At 42.0% G+C, this 27,253-nt stretch overlaps 1 protein-coding gene across 1 annotated transcript in view; it reads right to left on the bottom strand.

Annotated features, from left to right (window-relative positions):
- The window catches only part of IleRS-m (Isoleucyl-tRNA synthetase, mitochondrial), a 70,763-nt gene that overhangs the window by 9,827 nt on the left and 33,683 nt on the right, over positions 1 to 27,253 (bottom strand). Inside the window, exons 13-16 of the mRNA XM_080283245.1 lie at positions 17,506 to 17,669; positions 14,860 to 15,003; positions 10,431 to 10,674; positions 7,834 to 7,940 (exon numbers count right to left, since the gene is read on the bottom strand). Of these exons, the coding sequence (XP_080139371.1) occupies positions 7,834 to 7,940; positions 10,431 to 10,674; positions 14,860 to 15,003; positions 17,506 to 17,669 (659 nt within the window). The remainder of the gene's footprint in view (positions 1 to 7,833; positions 7,941 to 10,430; positions 10,675 to 14,859; positions 15,004 to 17,505; positions 17,670 to 27,253) is intronic.

Genomic DNA, 27,253 nt, shown 5'->3' with positions numbered 1-27,253 from the left:
AAAGGAGGATGACCAGGAGTCTGAAAGGTAGGTGAGAAGATCGCCAGTGAAGCATCCCTGACGGAACCCATACTGACAATCAGAAAGAAGATTGTGATAGGAAACATGCTTTCAAATTTTTCCATTACGAATTGACTCGAAAAATTTTGAGATACAGGATTTTAAAGCAATTGGATGATAGTTAGAGGGTTGGGAATGGTCACCCATCTCTGGGACCGGCTGAATGAGAGTAAACTTCCAGCTAAGGCAATAGAGTTTCCCTAGGCAGGGTGTAAGAACAGAACCACAGTTCTTGAGAATAACAGGAGGGACTCCATCAGGCCCATATGCCTTGTTAGTATTAAGGCCTGTGATGGCAGAAAATACATCAGTTGAAGAAATTTTAATGTCAGTCATGAGGAAGTCAGAAGGGGGAAGTGATGGAGAAACAGCGCTGGAATCGTCTAAGGTGGAACTGGAGGAGAAAGTCTGAGAGAAGAGATCTGCTTTATCAGTAGAAGAAATAGCTACAGAACCATCAGAGTAGAAATGAGGGAGGGAAGAATGATGAGGTAAAGATGTTAGAAAAGTTTTTGGCAAGGTGCCAGAAGGAGCAGCAAGAATTCGAGTTGGAGAGTTGAGAGCATTTAGTACGGATGAAATAATTTTTAGCAGAGCGAAGAACAGACTTGGCAAGATTCCAGGCAGAAACGTAAAGATGATGTGATTCAGGGATGGGTTGGCTCTGGTACCTTTTATAGGCCCTCTCCTTGTTGCGGACAGCATTAGAACGAGTGTGATTAAACCAAGGCTTTCTTACATTAGTCAAACGATATGAGAAGGGAATGTACGCTTCCATGCCCGAGAGAATAACCTCCGTAATTCACAAGGCACACTCAGATGGCTCCCGGCCATCAAAGCAATAATCATTCCAGGGAAAATCAAAGAAGTATTGCCTGAGGGCCTCCCAGTCTGCAGCTCCAAAGTGCTACAGACGACGTTTCTTTCGAGGGTCCACAGACCGTACTGGAGTGATAGGACAGGTTAAGGTGATAAGGTTGTGATTGGAGAAGACCAACGGAGAGAAAAGATTAACAGCGTATGCACAAGGATTAGTTGTAAGGAAGAGGTCAAGTATGTTGGAGCTCTCTCCAAGGCGGTCAGGGATACGGGTAGGGTGCTGTACAACCTGCTCTAGGTCATTAAGGATAGAAAAGATGTAGGCTTGTTCATCAGGTGGATCAGTGAAAGGAGAGGAGAGCCAAAGGTGGTGGTGAACATTGAAATCTCCAAGAATGGAGATTTCAGAGAAAGGAGAAATGGATAGAATGTGTTTCATCATAGAAGTACGAGAGTCGAAGAATTTTTGATAGTCAACAGAATTAGGGGAGAAGCAAACAGCACAGATATAATTAGTCAGAGAATGACAGGAAAGCCAAAGCCAGAGTGTAGAGAATTCAGAAGAACTGAGTTCAGGAACACGAGAGCAAGATGAGTCGCTGCATATATATATACACAACAGCCATCTTTGGCTTTGAAATGAGTACAGAGAAAGTAAAGGATAGAGAAAAGGGTTTGCTGTCAGTTGCTTCAGACAGCTGAGTCTCTGTTACAAAGAGGTTACGTTTAGAGGAGGAGAGGTGGTGCTCAACAGAGCGAAAGTTAGAGGAAAGGCCACAAATGTTGCAGAAATGAAGAAGTGAGTCAGACGGTGGTTCAAGGCAACTCAAGTCGTCACCGGGAGAGGGGCGGAAGGTGGGGGCATATATGGTTCCCCCCCCCTGGGGATTCCGAGGCTGAGTGTTTAGTAGTGATGATTTTTTTTTTTTTTGAATTTTGGAAAAGGAAGTGAAGTGTGTACTATGCATGTAGTTTGGTGTAGATAGAGAAACTTGTATTGGAGAGCATGCTGGCCTACTTTCTGTGTTACTGAGACAATGAAAAAGTTCAGCAAAGGGGGATGGTCAGGAACTAGTCCTGAGGGCTGATGAAACAGGAGCTCCAGCTGTCCCTGTCAACAGCTTTCCATCCACCTCGGGAGTACTGCCCTGCTCAGCTGGTGCTACAGTCTACTCCTCTTATTCCTCACGTAATGCCACTCAGGGATGAGTGAGGCTGGTCGCTCTCATCTTAAATGTTGGGACCAACTGCCTAGCCCCGGGCTCCTACGCTCCTCATGGGGCAATGTAGGCTTGGATGATGGATGGATGGATGGATGGATAATAATAATAATAATAATAATAATAATAATAATAATAATAGTAATAATCATAAAAATAATAATAATAATAATCATAATAATAATAATAATAATAATAAAAATAATAATAATAAAAATAATCTACCTCTATCTATCTATTGCCAGACGCCTCAATCCAGTTCGGAGTGGCCACAAACAAATTGCCTCCAAGTCGCCCTGTTCTCCGCTATTTCACAGCCCTGCTCCCAGCTCACACCCCCCTCTCTCATATACCTCTCTACCCCATCCCTCCATCTCATCCTCGGCCTCCCCCTCCCTCTCCCCCCCTCCACTTCACTCACATACACTCTCTTCGTCAGTCTTTCACCTTCCATCCTCTCCACATGGCCAAACCACCTCAGTGTGTTCCTCATAACGCTTCCTATCACATCCACATCCACACCACAACGCCCCTTTATACCCTCATTTTTCAGCCTGTCTTTCCACGTGACTCCACAGGCTCCTCTTAAATAACTCATTTACACTGCTCTCACTCTTGACTTGTGTCCTTCCAACAACGTCCAAGCTTCACTTCCATACGTTTGAGTTGGAATCCCAATACTGTCGTGTAGTAACTTTTTCACTTCCATGCTCACTTCCCTGTTTCTTATCACTGCTTTCAAGGAACCAACAACCTTTCTTCCCTGCTGTACCCTTTCAAGCACTTCACCCTCCAAACCTCCAGCCTTACTCATCACACTACCCAAGTACTGTACTTAAATGTACTCACATTTTCCAATTCATCACCATTCAACCTTGCTGTACATTCACTGATTTCACCTCTCTCAAAGACCATCACTTTACTCCTTCCTACATTCACCTTCAGATTCCGTTTCTTACACACTCTCTCAAACTCATCCACCAAGCCTTGCAGATCCCCTTCGTCTTCAATCAACAACACAGTATCATCTGCAAATAATAGTACAGGGAGTTTCCAAACACTACCCTCTCTCACCAGGGCCACTCCAACATCCACTACCCTACCTTGTACCTCTTTTATTACTCCATCCATGTACAGAATGAACTACCACGGAGACATGACACATCCCTGTTTCAATCCAACCTTCAATGAGAAAAACTCACTCAGTTCACCATCCACACATACTGCACCCTTAGCACCATCATACATACTCTTCACAGCATTCAACAACTTCCCATCTACTCCATATATTCTTAATACTTTCCACAATCCTTGTCTATCCACCCTGTCATATGCTTTCTCCAAATCTATGAAAGCCGCATACAACTTCTTTCCCTTCTCTAGAAACTTTTCCACTAAAGATCTAAGAATGAATATCTAATCTACACAACCTCTTCCCTTCCTGAAGCCTCCCTGTTCTTCTCCAACTAATTCCTCTGTTATATCCCTAACTCTGTCAGTAAGTATCCTACCATACACTTTTCCTATTATACTAAGAAGACAAATGCCCCTAAAATTACCACACACTTCTTTTTCCCCTTTTCCTTTGTATAAGGGAATACAGTAAAAGTCAGATTTTTCAGCATCTATGGGACCAGGCAAGTACCGAAAAATCAAAATTGCCGAATTATCAAAAACCCTACCCACTCAGTACCTTATATGTTTCGGTGAACACTATCATCACTACTCATACCATTACAAATGTGTTTGGAGAGAGCACTGTATACTGTTTGATACTGTACAATACTGTAATGAATACAGTACTATATATGAATATGAAAAATAAAGAAATTAGTGAACATACTGTATATAAATGTAATGGTACAGTAGGCCTACAAGTTCACATGCACTTACCTAAACTTATAGTAGGTTCCTTATTTACATATGTACAATAGAAGGGGTTGATTGGAGTCTGCTACTGCTGGAAGAAGTCCCAAGCAGTAAAGGGTCCTGCAACAGGCTCTAAGGACTCTTCTCCCTGCTGCTGCGACAGTAGAGCTTGAGGTTCAGAGACTGCTGTTGGTGATGGAGAGGAGGGAGCAGCAGAGGATGTAGCTTTCTTGGCAGCTTTTTTTTTGCTAGACTCACTACATGATTGTCCTCTCTTTATGCTATGGGAGAAAGAGCTAGCCTCTGAGCTTCATGGCAGTGGTAGACTCGTTCCATCACTTCCACTTTCTCACTCACTAAGGCGGGTAAAGGCAGGTAGCTAGCTGGCAAGCCTCATGGAGAATTTCAAGACTGACGAAAAAAATCGGAAAATCTGCCGAACGATCAGAGATTTTCGTTAATGGGACTATTTCTCAAAACTGCCGAAATGTCAGATTTGCCGGGGAATTGGATGCCGAAGAATTGGACTTTTACTGTAATTATACCTGACTTCCAATCCTACCTTCCTCCCAGGCCAATCTGCACATCTTCCACATCCATTCTACTACTATCTCTCTCCCATGCTTCAACATTTCACCAAACACTCCATCAATTCCTGGGACTTTCCCCAATTTAACTTTCTTCATTGCTTCCACAACTTCTATCCTACTGATTTCTTCCTGTCTTCTCACCTCCCTCCTCCTCCCAGCCATTCCCCAGCCACTTATACTCACATCACTTCCATCCTCTATGTTCAACAATTCCTTAAAGTGTTCTCTCCATCTGCTCACTTTTTCTCCCTTCTCCACTAGTAATCTACCATTTTTATCTTTCACTCCCCTGCTAACTTTACTTCCACCCTGTCTTAGACTCTTCACCTCTTTCCAAAACATTTTCTTACAGTCCCTCCACTTTACACTCAAATTCCTTCCAAATTCCTCATCCACTCTCTTCTTACTCTTTCTTACTAATCTTTTTACCTCTCTCTTTCTTTCTACATATAACTCTCTCTTCCACCTCTCAACTTCTTCCATGCCCCTATTTCTCATCCATTGTATGCTTTCTTCTTTTGTGACACAGCCTATCTCACCTCTTCATTCCACCACACCGTTCCTTGCACCCCCCTCCGTCTTCTCTTCATCCCACACACCACATCACATGCTGCACATACTTCTTCTGTGAATATCCTGCACACACCTTCCACGTCCCCCATCTGCTCCAATTCATTTTTGCCCAATCGTTCCTCCACTTCTCTCTTATATTCTGCCTTTTTCTCACTCTCTTGTAACCTTTCCACTCTCCTTGCAACTACTCCTTCATCCCGTCCTTCCCTTCTTCTATTACTCCATCTTATTTGTATCTTGATTCTGGCCACCACCAAGTAGTGGTCAGAAAGTCCACTCCCCCAACCTCTATAAGCTCTTGCATCCATTACACACCTTCGCATCCTTTCATCCACACACACATAATCAATCATTGCCTTCCTTTCATTCAGTTCACCACCCACCCTTCTCATCACTCGCCATGTATACCCGTGGATCATTTTGTGCCTGAAGAGGGTAATGGCTATCACCAATCCCCTCCCAGCACAAATGTCCACTAACACACTGCCATTCTTATCTATCTCAGCAGGCACACCCCACTCACCAACTATCCCATCCACCTTCACATTCCCTACTTTACCATTCATATCACCAATCAAAACACTCTCTCATTCCTTCCAAACTTTTCCATGCACACTTCCACATTTGTCCAGAATTCTTCTCTCACTCTGCTTACACGATCTTGCGTTAGCGCATACACGCACACAATCGCCCACATTTGTATTCCAACTTTCAATCTTACCCACACAATCCTGGACCCAACCGATCCATACTCTCTTATGTTCTTCTTCCATCTTTTACTTACAACTATACACACTCCTTCTTTTGCCCTCTCATTCTCACCTACTCCTGCACATATACACCATCCATACTCCCATTCTCTCACACTCTCACCTCTCCATTTAGTTTCAGTTACTCCACATACATCAACTTTTGCACCCTCAAGCACCTAGACAATCTCTCTCTCTTTCACCTCATCATTCGCACCTCTTACATTCCACGTTCCGATTACCATGTCCTTTGTCCGGTCCTTGGTCGTCATCTTTTGGTCAGTCCTTGTCTGAGGCTTCTTGTTTGTCTTTTTAATTAGTTGTTTTCCTGGGAGGGGCACTAACCCTCCGCCAACCCTTTGAGTCGCCTTGTACGACAAGCAGGGATACTGGGGGAGTATCCTTGAAAACCCCCCCTACCCCAAGGGGTAATAATATTGTCACTGAAGTGAATAAGATAAAAAATTTTACCTGTACTCTAAAACAGAATTTCAGATTTTGATTTTGCTTTGAATCAAACCTGTATGTCCAGGTTTATCAACTCTTAATGCTGAGAGTGTCATTTTCTGCCCATCATCCAATCCTTTATTGTTTCATCAGAAGTATAGGGGCTTGGAGCTAGGTTACTAGTTCAAACATTTAAGGAGACACTGATCACTCACACATTCCTGGGTGGCATTATACACTATTCCCTTGTTATCAACTTTTTTTCTATGGTTTCAGCTATGGACAGATTTTTTTCTACCAGTTATCTACTAGTTGTTTCCGAGGCAGAAACTGGAAGCATCTTCTTACTAACCCACTAGCCACCTGTTTTGGCCTCTACTCATTTCCATCTATGTATCTGGCTCTCATTTTTAATAAATAACAAAATAGGAAGCGTTATGAGGAACACACTGAGGTGGTTTGGCCATGTGGAGAGGATGGAGGGTCAAAGACTGACGAAGAGAGTGTATGTGAGTGAGGTGGAGGGGGAAAGAGGGAGGGGGAGGCCGAGGATGAGATGGAGAGATGGGGTGGAGAGGTATATGAGAGAGGGGGGTGTGAGTTGGGAGCAGGGGAGTGAAATGGCGGGGGACAGGGCGACTTGGAGGCGATTTGTTTGTGGCCACCCCAAACGGGATTGAGGCGTCTGGCAATAGATAGATAGATAGAACAAAATACTTTTAGTGCCTATGGTTCCTTCGGTAGAAAATAATAAAATATTCCCGTAAATATGTGGTGCCAGCTTATCTCCTCTAAGTTACATAACCTATGATGCTAGTCACCTGTTTCTGTATCTTTTCCATATGCACATCTCATTCTCACTTTTAACAAATAACAATATTCTTAGTGCTTGAAGGTGAACAAGTACAATACTGTATTCAGTGTGAATGAGACAGGCCTATGGTGGAATGGTATGCACAAAGGAAAGGCATTTTTAGCCATTAAAAATCATGTTAACATTTCACATGGATGGTTGTGTAAGAATTATGTGTTGTAATGATCACCAATAAGGACATCCATCAGAAAATCGGTATCAGTGTTATTTGTGTATCGACAGTATCTTAGGAACATTAACTCCCACTGATAAAGAGGGAGACCTTGACCAATAAACCCTAACTACTCCCCTGATACAAATACTCATGGGTCTTATCTCGTACAAGTGCCTTAACCCATTAGACAACCAGGCATCAGGCCATTTTAAGCTATTTAGTCCAGCAAAAGAAGCTTCTACAGGATGGGATGGATGCAGCCTTCATTAACCCCTTCACTACTTGAGCACTCGTCTAAACTGAATCAAGTTGCCTGAAAGAAGAAAGAATGAAACAAAAATGAAATTTTTGGGTTTAAGGGTTAAACACACTTTCCTAGGTGATCCCTCCCCTCAGACACACACATATTCATTTCTTTACCACCACCACCACCTCCTCTCCCTCACTCCCTCCCTCTCACATACACACACCAACCTACCTGTCATGAATACAGCCAAAATACAGTGCTGATACTGTGTTGCTCATAAAGTCCACTGTATTTCGAGTCACAGTGTAGTAACGAAAATTTTCATAATCTCTCCACACCTGAAAATGGAATATACAGTAAAGAAATTAGACGAGTTAAGGTAGATTTATGGTTAAATTACATAACTAAGTAGAGTTAGGGCAGAGTAAGAGATAGGAGGGAATTAGGTAGATAGGTCGATTTAAAGTAGAGTTAGGAAGTTAAATACAGTTAGGGTAGTTCGATACAGTTGAGTCAGGATGGAGTTTGGGGAGCTGGACAGAGTTAGGCTGAGTTAGATAGTTTGGTGAAGTTAGGGCAGAGTTAGGAAGAAGCTTAATTCCTTCAGTACAAAGATATTTGTATTCAATCACTCTACTGACCAATGACTATATTCTGCTAGAGGGGCTCTTTGATTTAGATGGGTTAGATATAGCCTTCCTTAATCTCTTTCACTACTAGTGCTTCCTTAAAGTGAATTTAAGTATGTGGCTGCAGCATGAGTAAGGTGGGAGAAGAAGTCACCAGGCTGAAGTAATTAATTTCGCCTCCAGAACGTGGTTACAGAGAGATGCCCTCACATGATAGTTCTGATGACCGGGCAGTGGAGCTGCATGGATTACATAAATATCCCTCAGTCTCAACCCTATTCCTCTAAAGAAGGATGGTGAATTGCAAAAAAAAAGGACAACTTCAGTCTGCAGTTCCCTAGGTTCATGTTCAGATGAGCCTGGAGTTACAACCACTACCATTACTGCATGACTAGTACCAACACGAGGTCATCTCTAGCACTATAAAAGTTTATCTAATTTTGAGATCTCTTACTGTTAGGGGACTACTGAGGGTTATACTTAACCACTACAGAGACAAGTCTCCTAAGGTGATAAATCATCTGCTGAGTGAAAGATAAAATACAAGAACACATCATCATGAGGGTCATGACTAAGAAAGGAAATGGGAGAAAGAAAATCATCATCATCATCATCATCATAATCCTTCAACTCACCTAATAAAGATCCACATTAGTATTTCAGTACTGAATTTATGTTTTTGTGTTTACTGTGAGAATACAGCACTTTCAACCTGACTTGGACTCTCTTCAGATCAAGACAGAAAATCAAAGTGTCATAACCTCTTTACTCCGATAACGTATTTTAATACTGTATTTCTCCCAGACAAGGAGGGTATGTTTTCACCAGTTGTTTGTTCATTTGTTTATGTGGCTGTTAGCAGGATTACTCAAAAACTAAAAGAGAGATTTGGACCACATTTGGTGGGTAGATAGCCCATGTCCCAGGGAACAATTGACTAACTTATGGAACCAATCTGGATCGTATTACAGATTCTGGATCCAGAAAACTTTTTTGAAACCCTAATAAGTTATGAGAAAACCTAACACATTATGAAGAGTGGTTTGGAAATTACATTGCCCCTGTCTGAGGGATGTGCTCCAGACAGTGCACCTCTAGTTTTCCTTGTTATCAGTACACAATTTTTATTTTGATTACGAGAGTACTTTCAGACTGGAGGTATCAGATATGGACTTCATTAATCCCTTGAAGAAGAAGACAGGTCTTTTACATGTTTCCTACAATTTTCTGGATAGCAATTATTAAATAAAAAATATGACCACTGACTGAAGAGGATAATTTTCTAGGAGCACAAAATGACACACTGTGCTAGGTTAATATGGAAGGAACAGTAGGTGAAGAATGTACAGACAATGAAGAAATTTCCCAACTGTTACACTGCATCTCTACACTCAGGGTATGTCCATCACTTTTCTCCCTAACATATCAGCATAAATGGTACAATCTTTGGGAAGATTACCTTACAAACTCTCACTCACCTCAGGACTATCAGCTATCAAAAGGAAAAGAGAAACAGAAGTGAAATATCTGCTGAACTTCTGCTGTCAGCTGTACAGTAATTCCTCATTCAACATGTTCAGGGAGGTGAGAAATGAAATACTTGTAATGATTTCTGCTGCTGGGTGCACAAAAATTCCTTGTTTAACACTCTTTCACTATAAAGCTGTTAACTAACATAGGAACTATTTTCACAAAACGAAACAAAAACGAACACTACTGTTCATTACCAAGCAGTCAAGATATGTCATGAACAGTCATGATCAAAAAAAATTTACACTAGCTTTTGTTGGTACAGTACAGTATAGTACTTGTTCCAAAACACATAATCATATCAGATACATTTTCATATTTATCTACAGCAATGAACTTGATTTTAAATATCTGCAAAGACAGTTTTTCCTGCTGATGCATAATCATCATTAAGAGATTTATTTCATGCAACACTGCAGTGTTTAAATACATACCTGCTGCATTACATGAAGAATTAGCTACTCTTGTTACTGTTGCCCCAGGTTTATCTGAAGTGTGAACCCAGTGAACTGCAGGCTGAAGTTGTCCTTGCCCAACAGTCCACCATTCTCCATTCAGAAACAGAGAGGGAGTTGGGGGATATTTATATAACCAGGCAGTAGAGCCTTCTAATTATATCAGTGCCACCACATAACAGTACTCCTCTCTAGCACCAGTTACCCACTGTACCTGGTTAATATGAGCATGGAGTAGATGAAGGATATAACGATCAAGTGGTCTGAGGTCAGCGGCTGCAAGGCTGTGGTGGTTAAAGTCAAAATGGCCATTTGATCCCTCTCCATTCGACCTCAGGCAGCTCAGCACATGCCGCAGACAGTTTCTCACCCGCTGAACTTGTTTCTTCATTATGCTCAGTTGTTGGGATCCTATTTGGCTGTTGGCAGCCTCGGACTCCCTGTTTGCAACCCACCACCTGTCAAATGACAATGGCTATGGGGTTGACCACCTGACTCAAGATGAAATAACTTTTCATTTACTCTTGCTGATACCTGACTACTGTACCCAACTTTAAAAACTCTTGTACTGAAGGGGTATTTTAACACTCTAACTAACCCCTACAGTTGTCTATACTAAACTGTCTTAAATCATCAGGAGATGGAAAGAATAAAATGAAAATGACATCTCCAAGTTCACTGGGTTCACTCTCTGACTTCTACAGTCGTCATAACAATACCTTCATGTATTAGCCAAAATATAAATCACAGGTGTATCAATGGTAAACAAAGGATAAGTCAAGATACTTCTTTAAGTTCTAACTGCTAGCATTAACTTCATTTGCATAAAATCTTCCAAGATTATTCATTCATTCATTCATCATCAAATCCTATGTTGCCCCACGAGAAGCATAGGATCCCAGAGCTAGGAAAGTTGGTCCTGACATTTAAGATGAGAGTGACCAGTCTCACTCATCCCTGAGTGGAATTACGTGAGCAATAAACCCCAACCACCCCTTGGATATAAACCTGCATCAGCTCAATCTGACTGGAGTGCCTTAATTACCCACTAAACCACCAGGGGCCATAATTTGGTTATACGGTCACCACCCAGCAAAGTAAATGGTTTCCTGGTGTACAGGAAACCATTTGGCTTGTCACTCAGTGTAGAGTCACCCATAGACAGAAGGAAGAAGAAAGAATGAAGGAAAGAAGGACTGACGAGAAAAGAAGGAAGGATGTACTAAATCCCTTCAATACTTTTTTTTTTTTTTTTAATTCATACTCTAACGAGATCATTTCATTCTGGTCTGGAGAGTTTTTTCAAACTGAAGATGTCAGATTTTGTCTTCATTAACCTCTTCACTATTAGGGAGTTTATTTATGCTGCAAAAAATCACCTGGAAGTTGCATGAAACAAAATTTCAACTGTTTCTCAACTCTAAGGGTTAAATGCATCATTAACAGCAAAATGAATTACTGTAGTTTATCAATCATTTAAACCTTAACTGGCTCATCACTCGCAAAGACATGCCTAGCCCAAGGCTCCTATGCTTCTCTTGGGGCAACACAGACTAGATGATAAATGAATGAATGATGATTTGGATTCTTACAGGTCACATTCACTTACACCACCTTAACGTATAAAATAACTAGGCACTCATTTTGCTACATTGGAATGGTTACCACTCAGTGTAGCAAACAGTTTCCTGGGCTATAAAAACTGAATAGGCTTGTCCCTCAGTGGTGAGGCTCTTGAAGGTAGCACTACATCAAGTGAATGGATAGTCATTTCCCACATTTACCACCTATGATACAATTACGGTAACTTACAGTATCACAGTACTGTACTTTTCATCACCTCTCAATAATCCAGCATTCCAGTTCTGTCTTGGCTCCTGAAGTATGTTCTATAACCTGGGTCTTTCATACTTTTTATATTTTTTAATGTGTCTGTCTCTGGGCATAGGCTTCACAGCCTGCTCCCTAGACCCAGTAGTCCTCCTACATACCATACACCTGCACGCGTCACCACTTTGGAACAAACACCCACTGTCCACATTGAATACATGCTAGGGCCATCTCATACAGGACTGGTGTATTGGTATTACACAAAATGTTTGCCTGTAACTTGGCAATTGGTTCCTAGTAAGGTGTCACACTACAGAAATTCACATAACAGACACAACAAAGCTTGTTTGGAAAAATGGAATTTGGTCCTAAACTTCCTCAGTCACCCCCAGTGACCCCTTAAAGCCCACCCTAACCACCCCAAACTGGCCTTAAAAATGGCAAACATTCATAAGGACATCTAACGACACATTTAAAAAACTTATTTCACAGTACAGGTGGTCCCCCAGTTGCAATGGAATGACACGATTTTTCGACTTTACGATGGTGCGATGCCAATACAGATTCAGTAGAAACCATACTCTGAATTTTGAATTTTGACCTTTTCCTGGGCTAGCCATATGTGGTATGATACTCTCTTATAATGCTGGGCAGTGGCAGCGAACCACATCTCCCAGTCTGCCACACCGTCGCTAGTGTGTACGACTGATACTCTACAGTGTTCTGTGTTACCGGCGTTTTTTTGGATACCCCCTGTATCTACGTTGTGTACTGTGCATCCACCATGTCTATGAAATGCTCATCCATCTCATCTGCTACTGATGAGAAGAGGAAGGCAATTACTCTTGAGATGAAACTCAAGATAAATGCCCGACATGAAGGTGGCAAGCCCATAATGGCCATCGCACATGAACCTGGACTTTCACAACTGATAATCTCAGTATAGTACTCAACAACAAATCACATGAGATATTCAACACTTTATTATAAGTATTGGCTTTGTGTTAATGACTGCCCAACTGTAGGCTAATGTAAGTGTTTTAAGCACATTTAAGGTAGGCTTGGCTAAGCTATGATGTTCGGATGGTTAAGTATATTAAATGCATTTTTTACTTATGATATATTCCACTTACGATGGGTGTATCAGAATGTAATCCCACTGTAAGTTGAGGACCGCCTGTATACATACACAAACTAAATTCTCTTAGTACTGTAGATGGGCTTTCTTCCAGTGAAGGAGGAAGGAGGTGGATGATTTCAGATGATCTGATTTAACTTGGAATTTTCAAACTGGAGGGGTTGGATATATCCTTCATTAACCCTTGTTTTCCTTCAGTTGAACAAAATTATCTAGTGGCTGCGATTATAGCATTCATTTGAAAAGATCATATATACAGATTGCAATGTAACCCAAACAATTTTCTCAGGTGATCAATGGTATTAGCACCCTTCCTTTACTCTGCATCTTTTGCTACCTATTGTTATTCCACCCATTTAATAGCCCTTTTGAAATTACAAGTGAAGTAAATGGGTGAAGAATAAAATAGCCCTAGTTTCATACCACAAATTAAACGCAAAAATTGTACAGACAGGATGCTCAGTCATATGTATATACAGTAATGTCAAAGTCCAAGATGAAAGTCTAACACAGTGACAAACCCTTTTACATATCTTAGCTTTCTCTTTTCCCAACAGCTTCCAGTAACTGTTGGGAGGTCATTACAAGGTTTCAGCATTTGATTTAGCTTTTAGTCCAAAGAAAATCAGCTATACCACTGGAAACATCAATATGGCAGTGTCTTAGGAGGTTACACAGTGATATCTGATTAACTGATTATCCGATTAACCCTCTCAGGAAACCCGGCCTGCACACCCCTACTCCCCCTCCCAGTTTCGGCACAGCTAGCTATTTCCCCTGCACTGAAATTATAGTTTATGCTTTTCATTACAGAATGCACCCTAATACAGATACCAATTATTCTTTCATTGCATTTCAAAGCCAAAACGTGTAACTTTCTTTTGTTCACGGGCTGTAAATTTCTCCAACCATCCATCCATCATCCAGTCCTACGTTGCCCCATGAGGAGCGTGGGAGCCCAGGGCAAGGCAAGTTGGTCCTGACATTTAAGATAAGTCTGTAAATTTGTAAACTTATAAATTTATGTAAAAATAACCTTGTGAATACTATATCACGTTCATTCACAAAGAAACTGGAACTTTTTGAGGAAGTAAAATATCATTATATTAAATTCAATCACTCTTCTGTTTGACTTATTATCAAATTTCTCATGAAATATATAGTGTATAGGGCACATGAAAATTTGCTATTGTACTATTTTCTGGTTCCAATCAAAGTGATATTTATTGTTACGTATCAGCCACAAAAAGTAAAAGATTGTCATTTGCAACCTGCACCAGCAAGACACTTATACTGTTATGCATACCATATCCACACACATGAGTCCACAATGCGTATGAAAGCAGATCATATGCCTTTTCTTTCTTGTGTTTTTTCATCCAGTGGTTCATACGTGTTTAAATGCATACGAACACCGTGAGGGGGTGAGTAGAACGTATGTGTCAAAAACATATGAAAACTGCGATAGGGTTAAAACCAGCTAGCTGACAGAAGTGCATCAGCTCCGTAAGTGGGATTTTGTCTCATTTTTCCCTCCTCTTTGACACACTTGACACTCTTCTGGGGTCCACCACACTGCCAATCTAACCAGAGGTAACCTAATCCAACACCATAACTTAGCTCTGCATAAGCTTACTACCAGGACTTAAGCTAACTAAACCCAACCTAACCAAACCTGAGTACATCAGCTCCACAAGCAGGATCCTTCGTCTTGTTCTTTCCCCCATCTGTCACAACTTTAGGGTCCACCACATTTCCCAATGACTTGCTCATTTTGCGTCCTTTCTCGTCCACTGTGAACCCATGCACATACAGAGACCTGATAAAACAAACAAACAAACAACAATAAATGGACAGTAGAATGGTGTGGAATTGGACACATGGATGATCTGGACAGCTGGGGAGTTGGAGAGTAGGATAAAACCAGACAGGTAGACAGTTGGACAGTACAATGGTCAAACAGCTGGATGAGCAGGACAGTGGCATGGTAATCCAAATGTTCTTAAGCTCCCTATCCCCTGAATGGAGGATGGTGGACAGGAAAAGGACAACTTCAGTCTCCAGTCCAATAAGTTCAGATTCAAATAAACCTGGGGAAACAACAAGCCATGGACATATTGTAACCCCTCAATTATCCAGACATCCATTACCCAGACCATCCATTATCCAGATGCTGTGATCTGGCTGCTCAAAACCATTATTCATACATTTTTCCATTTCATCCGGACAAAATGCTTGCATTCGGGTGGAAATTATGGCTACAAAAACATTTTCACCCAGCGGCTGTTTTTTAATTTTTTTAGGGCTGTGGTCATTGCTTGCTTGTGGTTGAAGGGTCTGGCTGACCATGGTTATTGTGGCTGTGGTTTGTAAGTCTGCTTGACCTGACTGATTAGTGTAAAACACCTGGAATAAATGTTGTACGATGTATTGTAGTGGGCTTTTACAATGACTTTCAATGTTGGGGTATGTACAAGGAGAGGCCAGGGGAGAAGCTCAATATCTGGATGGATCCACTATCCGGATCTGCCTTTGGCTCCATTACATCGGATAATCAAGGGATTACTGTAATCCTATGTTGCTGGCAGTTTTTTGCAGGAGAAAAAGCTTCAACCACCTCCTGAATTTGATTTGATCAAAGAATAATATTGTACCTGAATCTGACTCAAAGCTTTATTTAAAGTCATTTCATTTAACCCCTTGAATCTTTTTTTTTTTTTTTTTTTTTTTTCCAAGAAAATTTTATTCGGCTTAGGGGAGACTTTTTGTACAAGAGGAATCAGGCACAGCTTTCATTTACCTTTCACCACTACACACACTTCCTAAGTAAAACATTGTTGGAAGACAGGAAGAATATATAATTAAACGGTCACTGGATTGAAGGGATTAAAGCAGTACAGTATTTCACTGCCATACATCCTATATTTATACCGAAACAGGAGTTTACCGCAGGGTTAGTGATATGAAATAGGGAAGTGGGCATGGAAGTGAAAAGGTTGTTGCAAGTATTGTGATACCAATTCTATTGCATGGAAGTGAAGCTTGGACCAAGTCAAGAGTGAGAGCAGTAGAAAAGAGTTATTTGAGTGGAGCACGTGGAATTACATGGAGATACAGACTGACAAATGAGGATGTGAAGGGGCATTGTGGTGTGGATGTGACAGGAAGTGTTAGGAGAAATACACTGAGTTGGTTTGGTCATGTAGATAGGATGGAGAGCAAGAAACTAACAAGGAGAGTCTCCGTGAGTGAGGTGGAGGGGGGGAGATGGAAGGGGAGGCCAAGGATGAGATGGAGGGATGGAGTGGAGAGGTATATGAGAGAGGGAGGTGTGGGCTGGGAGCAGGACAGTGAAACGGCGCGGGACCGTGTGACATGGAGGCAGTTTGTTTGTGGCCACTCCATACAGGATTGAGGCATCTGGCAATAGATAGATAGACTGATAAATATACAGATAGACAGATCAAAGACAGACAGGCAGACAGACAGATAGATGGACAGATAGACAGATAGATAGATAGACAGACAGATGGATAAATAAGTACAAAATTTTCAGAGATGGCTTATAAGAAGTACACACAAGTACAGTAGTATCTTTTTAAAGTAGGTTCACTTTACAGAAAACTAAAGTTTGTATAACTGAGAATATTATCATCATCATCATCATCATCCAGACCTCCTTTCCCACCCTAGGGCAGGGTGAGGAGAAAATTATACTACTGCAAATATTCAAATACATTTTTGTGTTTTTTTTAGTCTTTTCTTTGTATCTCTTGTTTTTCTTTTTAACTCAAGGTGGTCTTTTTTCTTCACATAAAACATTCAAGGGGGAAGGCATGTTGGAATGCAGTATTTTAACATCTAAGAGTAGATTAGGAGAAATACACTGAGGGTTTGGACATGTGAAGAGAATGGAGAATGAAAGACTGACTAAGAGGGTGTGTGTAGGTGAGGTGGAGGGAGGGAGAGGGAGAGGTAGACCGAGGATGAGGTGGAGGGATGGAGTTGAGAGGTATATGAGGGAGGGGGGGGGTAAGTTGGGGAGAGGGTAGTCAAATGGTGGGTGACAGAGTGACTTGGAGGCGTTTTGTCTGCGGCCACCCTTTGCGGGACTAGGGCGTCGGGCTATAGATAGATAGATAGAACATCTAATGTGTAGCTATTAGCATTAATTTTCACAATTTAATTTACATGGATCTCAAATGTACAGTATTTGCATCAGTTTTTACACTTTTTGCTCATTTTCACTGTATATTAAAGATCAGTTTACATAATGTCTTGAAAGATCTAACACTTAAGTGGGAAAAAACCTATACTGTACCTGTATGGGGCACATCCAGTGGCAGCAACAGAGGTAAGGAGAGAGCACAGGAACCATCCATTGAATTGGTCAAGGCCCTCCAGGTACAGGTCAGCCGGATGACTGTCAAGAACGCAGCGCCAGGATGAACCAGAGTCAAACCAGATATCCAGAGTGTCTTGGCCCTTGAGGGTGAGAAGCCACATTACTATTATAACCATTCTTGTACAATTGTATATGAGAGTTAGTTCTGAGAGTTGCTCCTTAACTTCAAAAGTTCATAAGCTGAAAATTCACAAATACAAAATACTGTATATATATAGATAGATAGACAGATAGATATAGATTAGATAGATAGATAGATTATATATATACCTGTATATATATATATATATATATATATATATATATATATATATATATATAATCCCTCCAATATCCAATATCCGACGTAATAGAGCCATAGGCATGTCCGGATAGTGATCCTGTCCGGATATTTGGCCCCAACCTTCTGGACTTGTACTTAAGGACCCTAACTCAGAAAAACACCTATACAACTCCCTCTGGACATGCATAGCACCTATTTAAGACCCAAATCACACCAATAAGGGACATAAAAGACTGAAATAAATGCAAAAGAAGCATAAAATGAGATTTTTGAGGTAGGTTCATACAATATTAAACATTTTGGGTACTTACAAGTCTCTGGCTCCTGGACTGGTAGTTATGGACCCTAACCTAGCCTAACTCAGAAAAACACCTATACAACTCCCTCTGGACATGCATAACACCTATTTAAGACACAAATCACACCAATAAAGGACATAAAAGACTGAAGGAAATGCAAAAGAAGCATAAAATGAGGTTTTTGAGGTAAGTTCATACAATATTAAACATTCTGGGTGCTTACAAGTCCCTGGCTCCTGGACTGGTAGTTATGGACCCTAACCTAGCCTAACTCAGAAAAACACCTCCCTACTGCACGTGCATAGCACCTAAGACACAGCATATTCACACCAACAAGGGACATAAAAGAGTGAAATGAGGTGTTTGAGGTAAGTATAGTATGGAAAATACAGTAGGGTACAGTATGAAACATTCTGCATACTTACAGCAAGTCCATGGCCATCTCGATGAATAACCGCCTCCTCTCAGACTCTGACAGTAAGAAGGATTTCCTGAAGCACTTGCAGTACACAGTTCATGAAGTCTTGCACTTAACTTAGTCATTCGCACTCAGAAGTCCATTCTCTTCACAGTGCGCACTCTTGTCTTACTTGCGCTCCATTGTACCTTAATGAAATAAGTGTTGCACTCTGCACTTTAAGTCCTTCCACTCTTAAAACCATTTTCTAAACCAAAAACACTAAAGTTAATTTATGTTACAGTTACAGTCCATTAAATTTTTGTCTTTTCACCCACAACTCTAAATCCTTAACACAATGCACTGTTTTTTTCACTGCACAACACTGTAAATTCCTGTGTGGTCTACTGGAGAAGTTCTTGGCGTCTAATCACTGTCAGAGTCTGAGAGTAGCATAGGGAGGTGACCTAGGGGTGCGTCGCTGAGTCGTGGTGATGGCGTACCCACTACAGACGACTCTGAAGACAGACGCAAACTCACGTTGAGAGGTGACTCCACCATAGCTGATGTGCTGGGCTGTGGCTCAGAGCATGAGGGCCTGTCTTGGGAAGGCAACGGAATGGACCCAGGGCTGGACACAGCGGGGGTCACGGGCCTGAAAAAGCTGTCAATCGTTGATTGACGCAAGGAACGACAATTCTGACGATTTATGATGCGCTGCCTCAAGGCACGCACTTCCTCCACATGTCCCAAGGGCCCCATCTCCCTGTCGCAGTCCGGGTGTTCCAGGTAGTCCAGAACAAACTCTAGGTGTTCCTGGAGTGCGCTCAGCTTGGGGATGGCTGGAGTTGTGTCATGCTGAGAGGTGTCCACATCATCGTCGCTGTCCTCGTCGGAATCTTCAAGCTGGGTACTGACACCTGCAACTGAAGATGCGATCTCGATATCAGACAGGATCTGATACCCAGGATCACCCTCATCGTCAACCAACCACTCACGCACTTCGTCCACATCAACATCGTCACCATGCGTACGTAGACGTGCATGGAAGTCATCCAGGTCGAAACCTAGGAAATCGTACTCCGCATCCGTTCTGAGAAGCAGACGAGACCAACCATTTTCTAGAGTCTTGACAGGGATTTCCTTCCATGCACTGGCCCAGTTGTAGATTGCAAATTTGATGTTGTAGCGGTGAAGGTTTTCCAAAGTCCGCTGGCCTCGTGTGTCCCGTCCCTCCCTGTGCTCATCCTCATCCTCGAGAACAACCATCACCTCGTCCAGGAACTTCCGGTGGTAGTAGTAGTAGTAGTTGTTCCCCAGGCAGTCTGGCCGAACAGCCCCGAGTCCCTTACGAAGGCCATGGCCGAGACCGGGCTTTCCCACAGAGCTCTCAAAGAGTGTATGTTGTGTTGTTGGTGTAGGTGATTGTGTGCAATGCAGTCTTCCATAATGTGCTTAATAGTATGGGGTGCTGTGTTGAATCCTGGACAGGCATCAGCGACGGAGTCATCCAGCCTCTTCTGGTGGCTTAAGAGGGCTGGATTGTGCCCACATCTCAGCCGTATAGGCGCTTCATTGCCACGATCACTCCTTGGTCCATTGGTTGGATGAGAGCAGTAGTATTAGGTGGCAGAAACATGCACCTAATGCGGCCATTCTCAGCCACCAAGTCCTTGTCGCACGGGTGGGCAGGTACACTGTCGAGGAGAAGGAGGGCCTTTACCTGGTCGCGTGGGATTCCCAGTTTCTCCGTCTGGTAATGTATGACCTCCTTGACGAAATGGCGGTGGAACCAGTCTTTGAAGATCTGGGCTGTGAACCATGCCTTCAAAGAATGGTACCAGACGACAGGAAGGACATCCATCACCCCACGAAGACACTGAGGCTGCTTTGTACAGCCAACAATAACGGGCTTAAGCCGGTGCATGCCGTTAGCATTGGCACAACACAAAGCAGGTATCCGTTGCTTGGAGAGCTTGCGGCCAGGTATACGCATCTCCGTCTCCTCGGCTAGAGTGTTTGTTGGCAAAGAGCGATAAAATAAACCAGTTTCATCAGCGTTGTAGACTTGACCGAGAGTGAGGCCCTCCCTGTTTATCAAGCCCTTCACCTTGTGCCGAAACTCGTCAACTCCATCCTCGTTAGCGTCCAAAGTTTCGCCATGAGACTTACGGTTGGTAAGGCCATGCTGTACCTTAAACGCAAAGAGCCAACCCTCGGATGCCTTGAAGTCTAGGGCGTCGTGAAGCTTGGCGAACTTCTCAGCAGCAGCCTTCAGCTCCGTACCATGTACCATCACACCAGCAGCACGTTGCTGTCGATACCAAATCAACGTGGAGCGGTCGACTTCAGCAAACTTGGGAGTAAACATCACCTTCCTCTCCACGTTGCATTTGCTTCTCGACGAGAAGTCAGCCTTGTACTCCATGAGTTTGTCTCGGGATCTCTTAATATCAAGCAAAGTAGATCGGGCCAGGTTAAAGTCACGGAGGATGCGTGAAGACGACCATCCCGCATCTACTTTCTCCAATATCTCCCGCTTCTTCTCCAGAGTCAATACCACTCTCTTCCTCTTCTCAGGCGGCGGGGCCATCATCACACACACGAAGGAGAGGCACAAGAGCAGCAGGAGTGCCTGCAGCAGGTAAGGCACCACCACAAAAGCGAGCACGTGGGCAGCCATGACGACGAGCGTTCACTCGCAACGAGAGACAGGCGGAAAGTGGGGAGGATGCAGGAGCGCTCTAGCGGACATCGGTGGAATGACGTGCCACAACAAAGCTGTCCCGCGCCCCGTGCGCCAAGTTCAAATTACAGGCGGGAAATTTTTTTTTTTTTTTTTTTTTTTGCGGTTTTCGGACCATTTTGGGAATATTGGATCCCGGGACAATTATGTCCGGTTAGTGGGGATGTCCGGAGAGTGGGCGTCTGGATAATAGAGGGATTACTAAATATATATATATATATATACTGTATATATATATATATATATATATATATATATATATAATGTATATATATATATATATATATACTGTATATATATGATATATACGAATATATATATATATATATATATATACTGTATATATATGAGATATATATATATATATATACTGTATATATATATATATATATATATATATATATATATATATGTAAGTGGGCTCGCATAGTGCGCGAGAGATTGGGCGGTGCACGAACTCGCACACTGGGAATTTGCATACTAGGAATACATAATCTTATGGGAATAATTACATATGGGCGGTACCCCCTCATACCTGGGCATTTTTTGGCCCTTAGAGACATAATAAAGGTCATATGTTTCAGACATTGTACTAAAGCTATAGATACAATAACAAAAATATGGGTAGTTACCTTAACAACAGTAGACAACATGCCTGATGACCTTAAATAATAGGGGTTCCGAGGCGCGGCAACACTTACAGCGCCGCACTCCCCACCGCACCAACACTTCCCTCTGCAGACTCCTCTTGATCATCTTCCCCAGGAGCATCCAAGTCACTCAACGTGACGTGCTCTGTGAGGGGTGGTCGCGCACTTTTTAGCCACTCCTTGCCTCTCCCTCACGTTCTGTGCGGTAAACTCGCACATTGACCCCTACACCGCGGGCTTGTTTACCAATGACTTGCGTGTGCCACGGGGTTATTTGGGCTCCGACAGACTCTCAAAAATTATTTGCCAAAAATCAGTTATTAGTCCTAGAATAATAAAATTACATATGCTTATGGCACATACCTTCAGCTTTCTCCTGGAATGATTGTTGAGCCTTCGTCGGTTACCGTAGGACTTGTGGAGACCTCTGAAGTAGGGTAACGAAGTCTCCACTTTACACTTCCCGACAACCCGTAATATGATTACCACAGCCAGATACAAACACTATAAACACTATTCTACAATTTTCAAGTAGTTTGGGATCCATACTCAAAAAAAAAAACACTGTGAAAGCAATGGAAATGACGAGCGCGTCTGATCGTCGCACTGGCACTAGTTCGCTTTTGTTACTCTATCATTTATTATTCATAAAATCCCTCACACTTTATATTTCTATTACTATATAACACTTATATATATCTACAGTCTTTATCCATAAGTTTCCTTCAGTAGTATTAGTTTATTGTCACTGTAGGGATTCAATTTCTTTCAGTAAAATACGTAGCATTCACTTTCTCGTCCTGTATACTGGCATTGAGAGTGAATGTCACTTTCATCTTCACTCTCATAACTCATAGCATTCAGACATGCTAGAGTGAAACTTTCACTTTCATTACTCCTAGGGTATATACTCGTATTCTTATAATATTACTCATTTACATTTCTATTTACGTTCTCTATTTTATTTACGTTATTTACATTTCTATTTTATTTACACTGTGTTGTGCACTGTCACTTGAAATAACTTATAAAACTATTTTCCATTGTTCACGTATATTTACATTCATTACTTTCACTTGCTGTTTACACATTATTTACACATTATTTACAATTCCACTTGCACTCTTTTACTCAATAGAAAGATCGTAGTCACTCTTTTATCAATTGTCAGCCCTTTACCTCTTTCCACACGAGGTTTAGTAGGGGGTAAAGGTCACAGAGCCATTTGCATGGGGGTGAAAAAAGGCCTTGAAGTCAGCAAGAACAAACATACATCCCCTCACTTCGGAAGATGAGAGTAAACTGATAACGCAGAGCCAGCCTGGAGGCCTGTTTAGGGGTTATTCAGAGTTACCAATATTACTTCTTGAAACAGCTAAGTCTAGCACTGATATGACTGGCAGGAAATCTAGACAATACATTATAAATTTGGTAGTTCCAGGTGAATGTAAATATCACTTAGGCTTCTCCCTTCCCTCCTTACATGTATATTTATTACGAAAATAGATTAGAGGCCTACTTAGGAGATATATAAATCAGAGCTACCAATGTTAAATCTTGAAACAGCTTTGTGTAGCACTGATATGATTGGCAGGAAATCTAGACAATACATTATAAATTAGGTAGTTCCAGGTGAATGTAAATATCACTTAGGCTTTTCCCTTCCCTCCTTACATGTATATTTATTACGAAAATAGATTATACGGCATATTTCAAGGGGAAAAAACAGCGAAAATTAGCGAACGAGTGCACGTGAGGTGTTGTCAGGTGATAATTAGCCAATTCCAGGTGTATGGCACTCTCACTTACCTTATTTCTTTCTTGTATATATTATTTGGTATAAGAATACGACATAGGGCTTATTTCAATGGATGAAATCAGTGAAAAATTCCAGGGAAGATTTACTTAGCGTAGCATGGCCGGGCAGGCGAGAGGATAGGGTAATGGTGGGGGGGTTGGGTGGGGAGTCAAGAACGGGGAGAAATGGCTAAATTGTCAACAATGGATGGGAGTACAGATGAGATTAGGAGTGCTGACTAGTGTTGGACATTGGCAGTACTGATAGATGATACAAGCCCCCACTAGGAAGCCCGGGTGAATTCAAAATAACACAGAATCACAAAAGTGACGCCCCGCGGTATGATCCCTTGCTCCCAAGCGTCACGAAAGTGACGCCCCGCGGTTAAGGGGTTAAAGGGTTTTTGGTTATGATTTCTGGTCACTCGTGCACAAGGCGAATCACGCACTGCAGTGATGCGCACTGTGTGAGCCCACTGTATATATATATATATATATATATATATATATACAGTATATACACATATATATATATACCGGGGGTTTCTGAAATACTCCATCAAACCTTGAGGATCACTTACCCATTGCAAATTAAACCCAAAGTCTTTTATAAGGGAATTCGAATATATGGGCCACTGATGGCGTACAAGGCATTAACTAAAATCTGTTAGCATCGCCCAAGTCAGAGCAAACACACACTGAGCACCACTCCAAACACTGGCACCTGCTTCCACCCTCCTCCTCCCCACTCCATCCCCTCCCCTCCCACCACATCCCACCCTGTCACCCATCAATTAGCATATGTTCATATGCAGTCTACTTACAGCCTAATGTTACTAGGGAGTTTAACAAGTAAAACAGTGTGTTTGATGGGTTTAATCAGTGTAACAATAAATAATGTACATAGTTATTACATACGTTGTACTAACTCGTGATGCAGCACACAGCATACTGTACTATCATATCGAGCCATCCAATGCTGTCACGTTGCATTACCACACTAACTGCACTGGGATGGCCATTACGTCAGTACTGTGACATAATACAAGTACTGATTCATGGATATGGTAAATAACAAATGGGAACTTTATTTTCATTGCTTGTCACTGAGAAACAAAGTTGGACACAGTGTTCAGCATAATTTTTAAATCAGAAAGGATGCAAAATACCATACAAAAGGTATTCCATGTGTCTCCCTCCAACCTGAATACATAACTGACATCGGCGATTCATAGACTGTCGAACTACAGTAATCCCTCTAATATCCGAACGCCCAATATCCGAACATCCCCACTAACCGGACATAATCCTCCTGGGATCCAATATTCCCAAAATGGGCCAAAAACTGCAAAAAATTCGAAAAAAATCTGACTTTTTTCCCTCCCATAATTTGAAATTCCCGCCTGGCGCCAAACAGCTGTTACACCATGGTCCCTTCACCCCTTCCTTCCTCCCCCTCCCCCCTCCCCTGTCAGGTTGCCATTTGGTATTTTTCATTACCAAGTGTGGGCCAATTTGGTAATGAAAAATTCGTTTGGTAATGCATTAGAATAATGCATTACCAAATGGATTTTTCACATGTATGAGGATACACAGGATGGAGATGGTGGATTGTTTGCTCTCTCTGATTAATCTGCTACCCTACATAGTGTGAAAATAATCAACATGGTGTTAGTTATAAGGAGAGTGAGTACATGTATTTCCACTTGTATATATAATTAGTGAAGAATATATGCTAGCTTTACGAATTTGGTAATGAAAAGTTATATTTGACAATGAAAGTTGAGGAGCTTGGTAATGTGGCTGTTGCGATCTGGCAACTCTGTTACCCCACCAACATCAACAGTCACAGCTTAACTCCGATGGAGAGCAGATACTCATAACAGTGCAAGCCACAGGTGCTTGTTTTTTGTGAATAAACAGTGAATAAACTGCAATACCTTGCCACTAGAACACACAGGAATTTACAGTGTTGTGCAGTGTTAAGAAATTAGAATTTAGAGTGCAGAGGATTAACTGTGGACTGCAAACTGGCGGTTCAAACCAGTCCAAGACCAAGGGACTTGTAAGTACCCAGAATGTTTAATATTGTATAAACTCACCTCTAAAACCTCATTTTATGGTTCTTTTGCATTTATTTCAGTCTTTTATGTCCCTTATTGGTGTGATTTGGGTCTTAAATAGGTGCTATGCATGTCCAGAGGGAGTTGTATAGGTGTTTTTCAGAGTTAGGGTCCATAAGTACTAGTCCATAAGCTGGGGCCCAATATCCGGACAGGACCACTATCCGGACCTGCCTATGGCTCTATTGATCCGGATATTGGAGGGGTTACTGTACTTCAAAAACCTGTGGTGTTGTACGCAGTTGATGGCATGCAGCCTGAATCCGTGGTAGTAGGTCATCCTGGGTGGCAACAGGGGTTTCATACACTATGGATTTGAGATGGCCCCGCAAAAAGAAATCCATGGGGTTTAAATCAGGCGACCGTGCTGGTTAGGGAATGAGGCCTCCACTTCCTATTCACCTGTTGGTAAATTGACCATTGAGATAATCCCATACAATCATGCTGGTGTAAGTGGGTACACCATCATGCATGTACCACATAGTCCTGCATCTTGCTAAAGGTACATCATCCAGTAAAGTAGGCAATTCATCTTCTACAAACTCACGATAAATTTGGCCCGTTAGGCGACCATGGAGTACATGTGGACCTATGAGAAAATCATCAATTGTGCCACACCATACACTGATGCAAAAGCGATGCTGATGTCCTCTATACAATGTCATATGTGGATTGGCCTCATCCCATGCATGCATGTTGTGGTTATTGAACATCCCTGTTCTTGTAAAGCATGATTCATCTGTGAACAGCAACATCCTAGGAAAATCCAGACTGAGTTCTGTTTGGTGTAGAAACCACTGACAAAAGTTAGAACACCTTGGATAATCCTTCGGGAGTATGTGGTGCACCTTTTGAAAGTGATACAGATGTAGGAACTGCTAGTGAAGTACGCGCCATACTGCAGCATGACTGACCCCCATATCACTAGCCACACCTCGAGTGAGTGCTTGAGGAGTTCTTGCAAACTCTTCTACGATCCTCTCCTCTAATTGGGCTGTGCGAATAAAGCATGGTCGTCCTCTTTATGCAGCACTGTACCTTAACAATCCAGTCTCTCTCAACCTCCTATCCGTGGCTGTGAATGTACTGGGATATGGTAAATGTTGCCGTGAAAATCTTTCCGCGTACAGACGACAAGCTTTCCTGGCATTTCCCTGTGCAGCACCATAAACCAGGTGCATATCTGCCAACTCCGCATATGTAAACCGATGCATCCTATGTACCTGAGGGAAACGTGACAACCCGATCAGTACTGTGGACAATGGAGTTATATCTAAAGTACTGCCTAATCAGTAAATGGTCTGGAAATAAAGAACAGAAGCAGAGATATTACTTGGTGTTGAGACCTATCTCATACGATGATTATACA

The sequence above is a fragment of the Coenobita brevimanus genome, chromosome 96, assembly GCF_032717465.1.
Source record: "Coenobita brevimanus isolate Jiangsu-jjx chromosome 96, ASM3271746v2, whole genome shotgun sequence".
Classification (NCBI taxonomy): Eukaryota; Metazoa; Arthropoda; class Malacostraca; order Decapoda; family Coenobitidae; genus Coenobita; species Coenobita brevimanus.
Note: the sequence above shows the minus strand (reverse complement) of the source record. Positions and strands in the feature narration are given on the sequence as shown.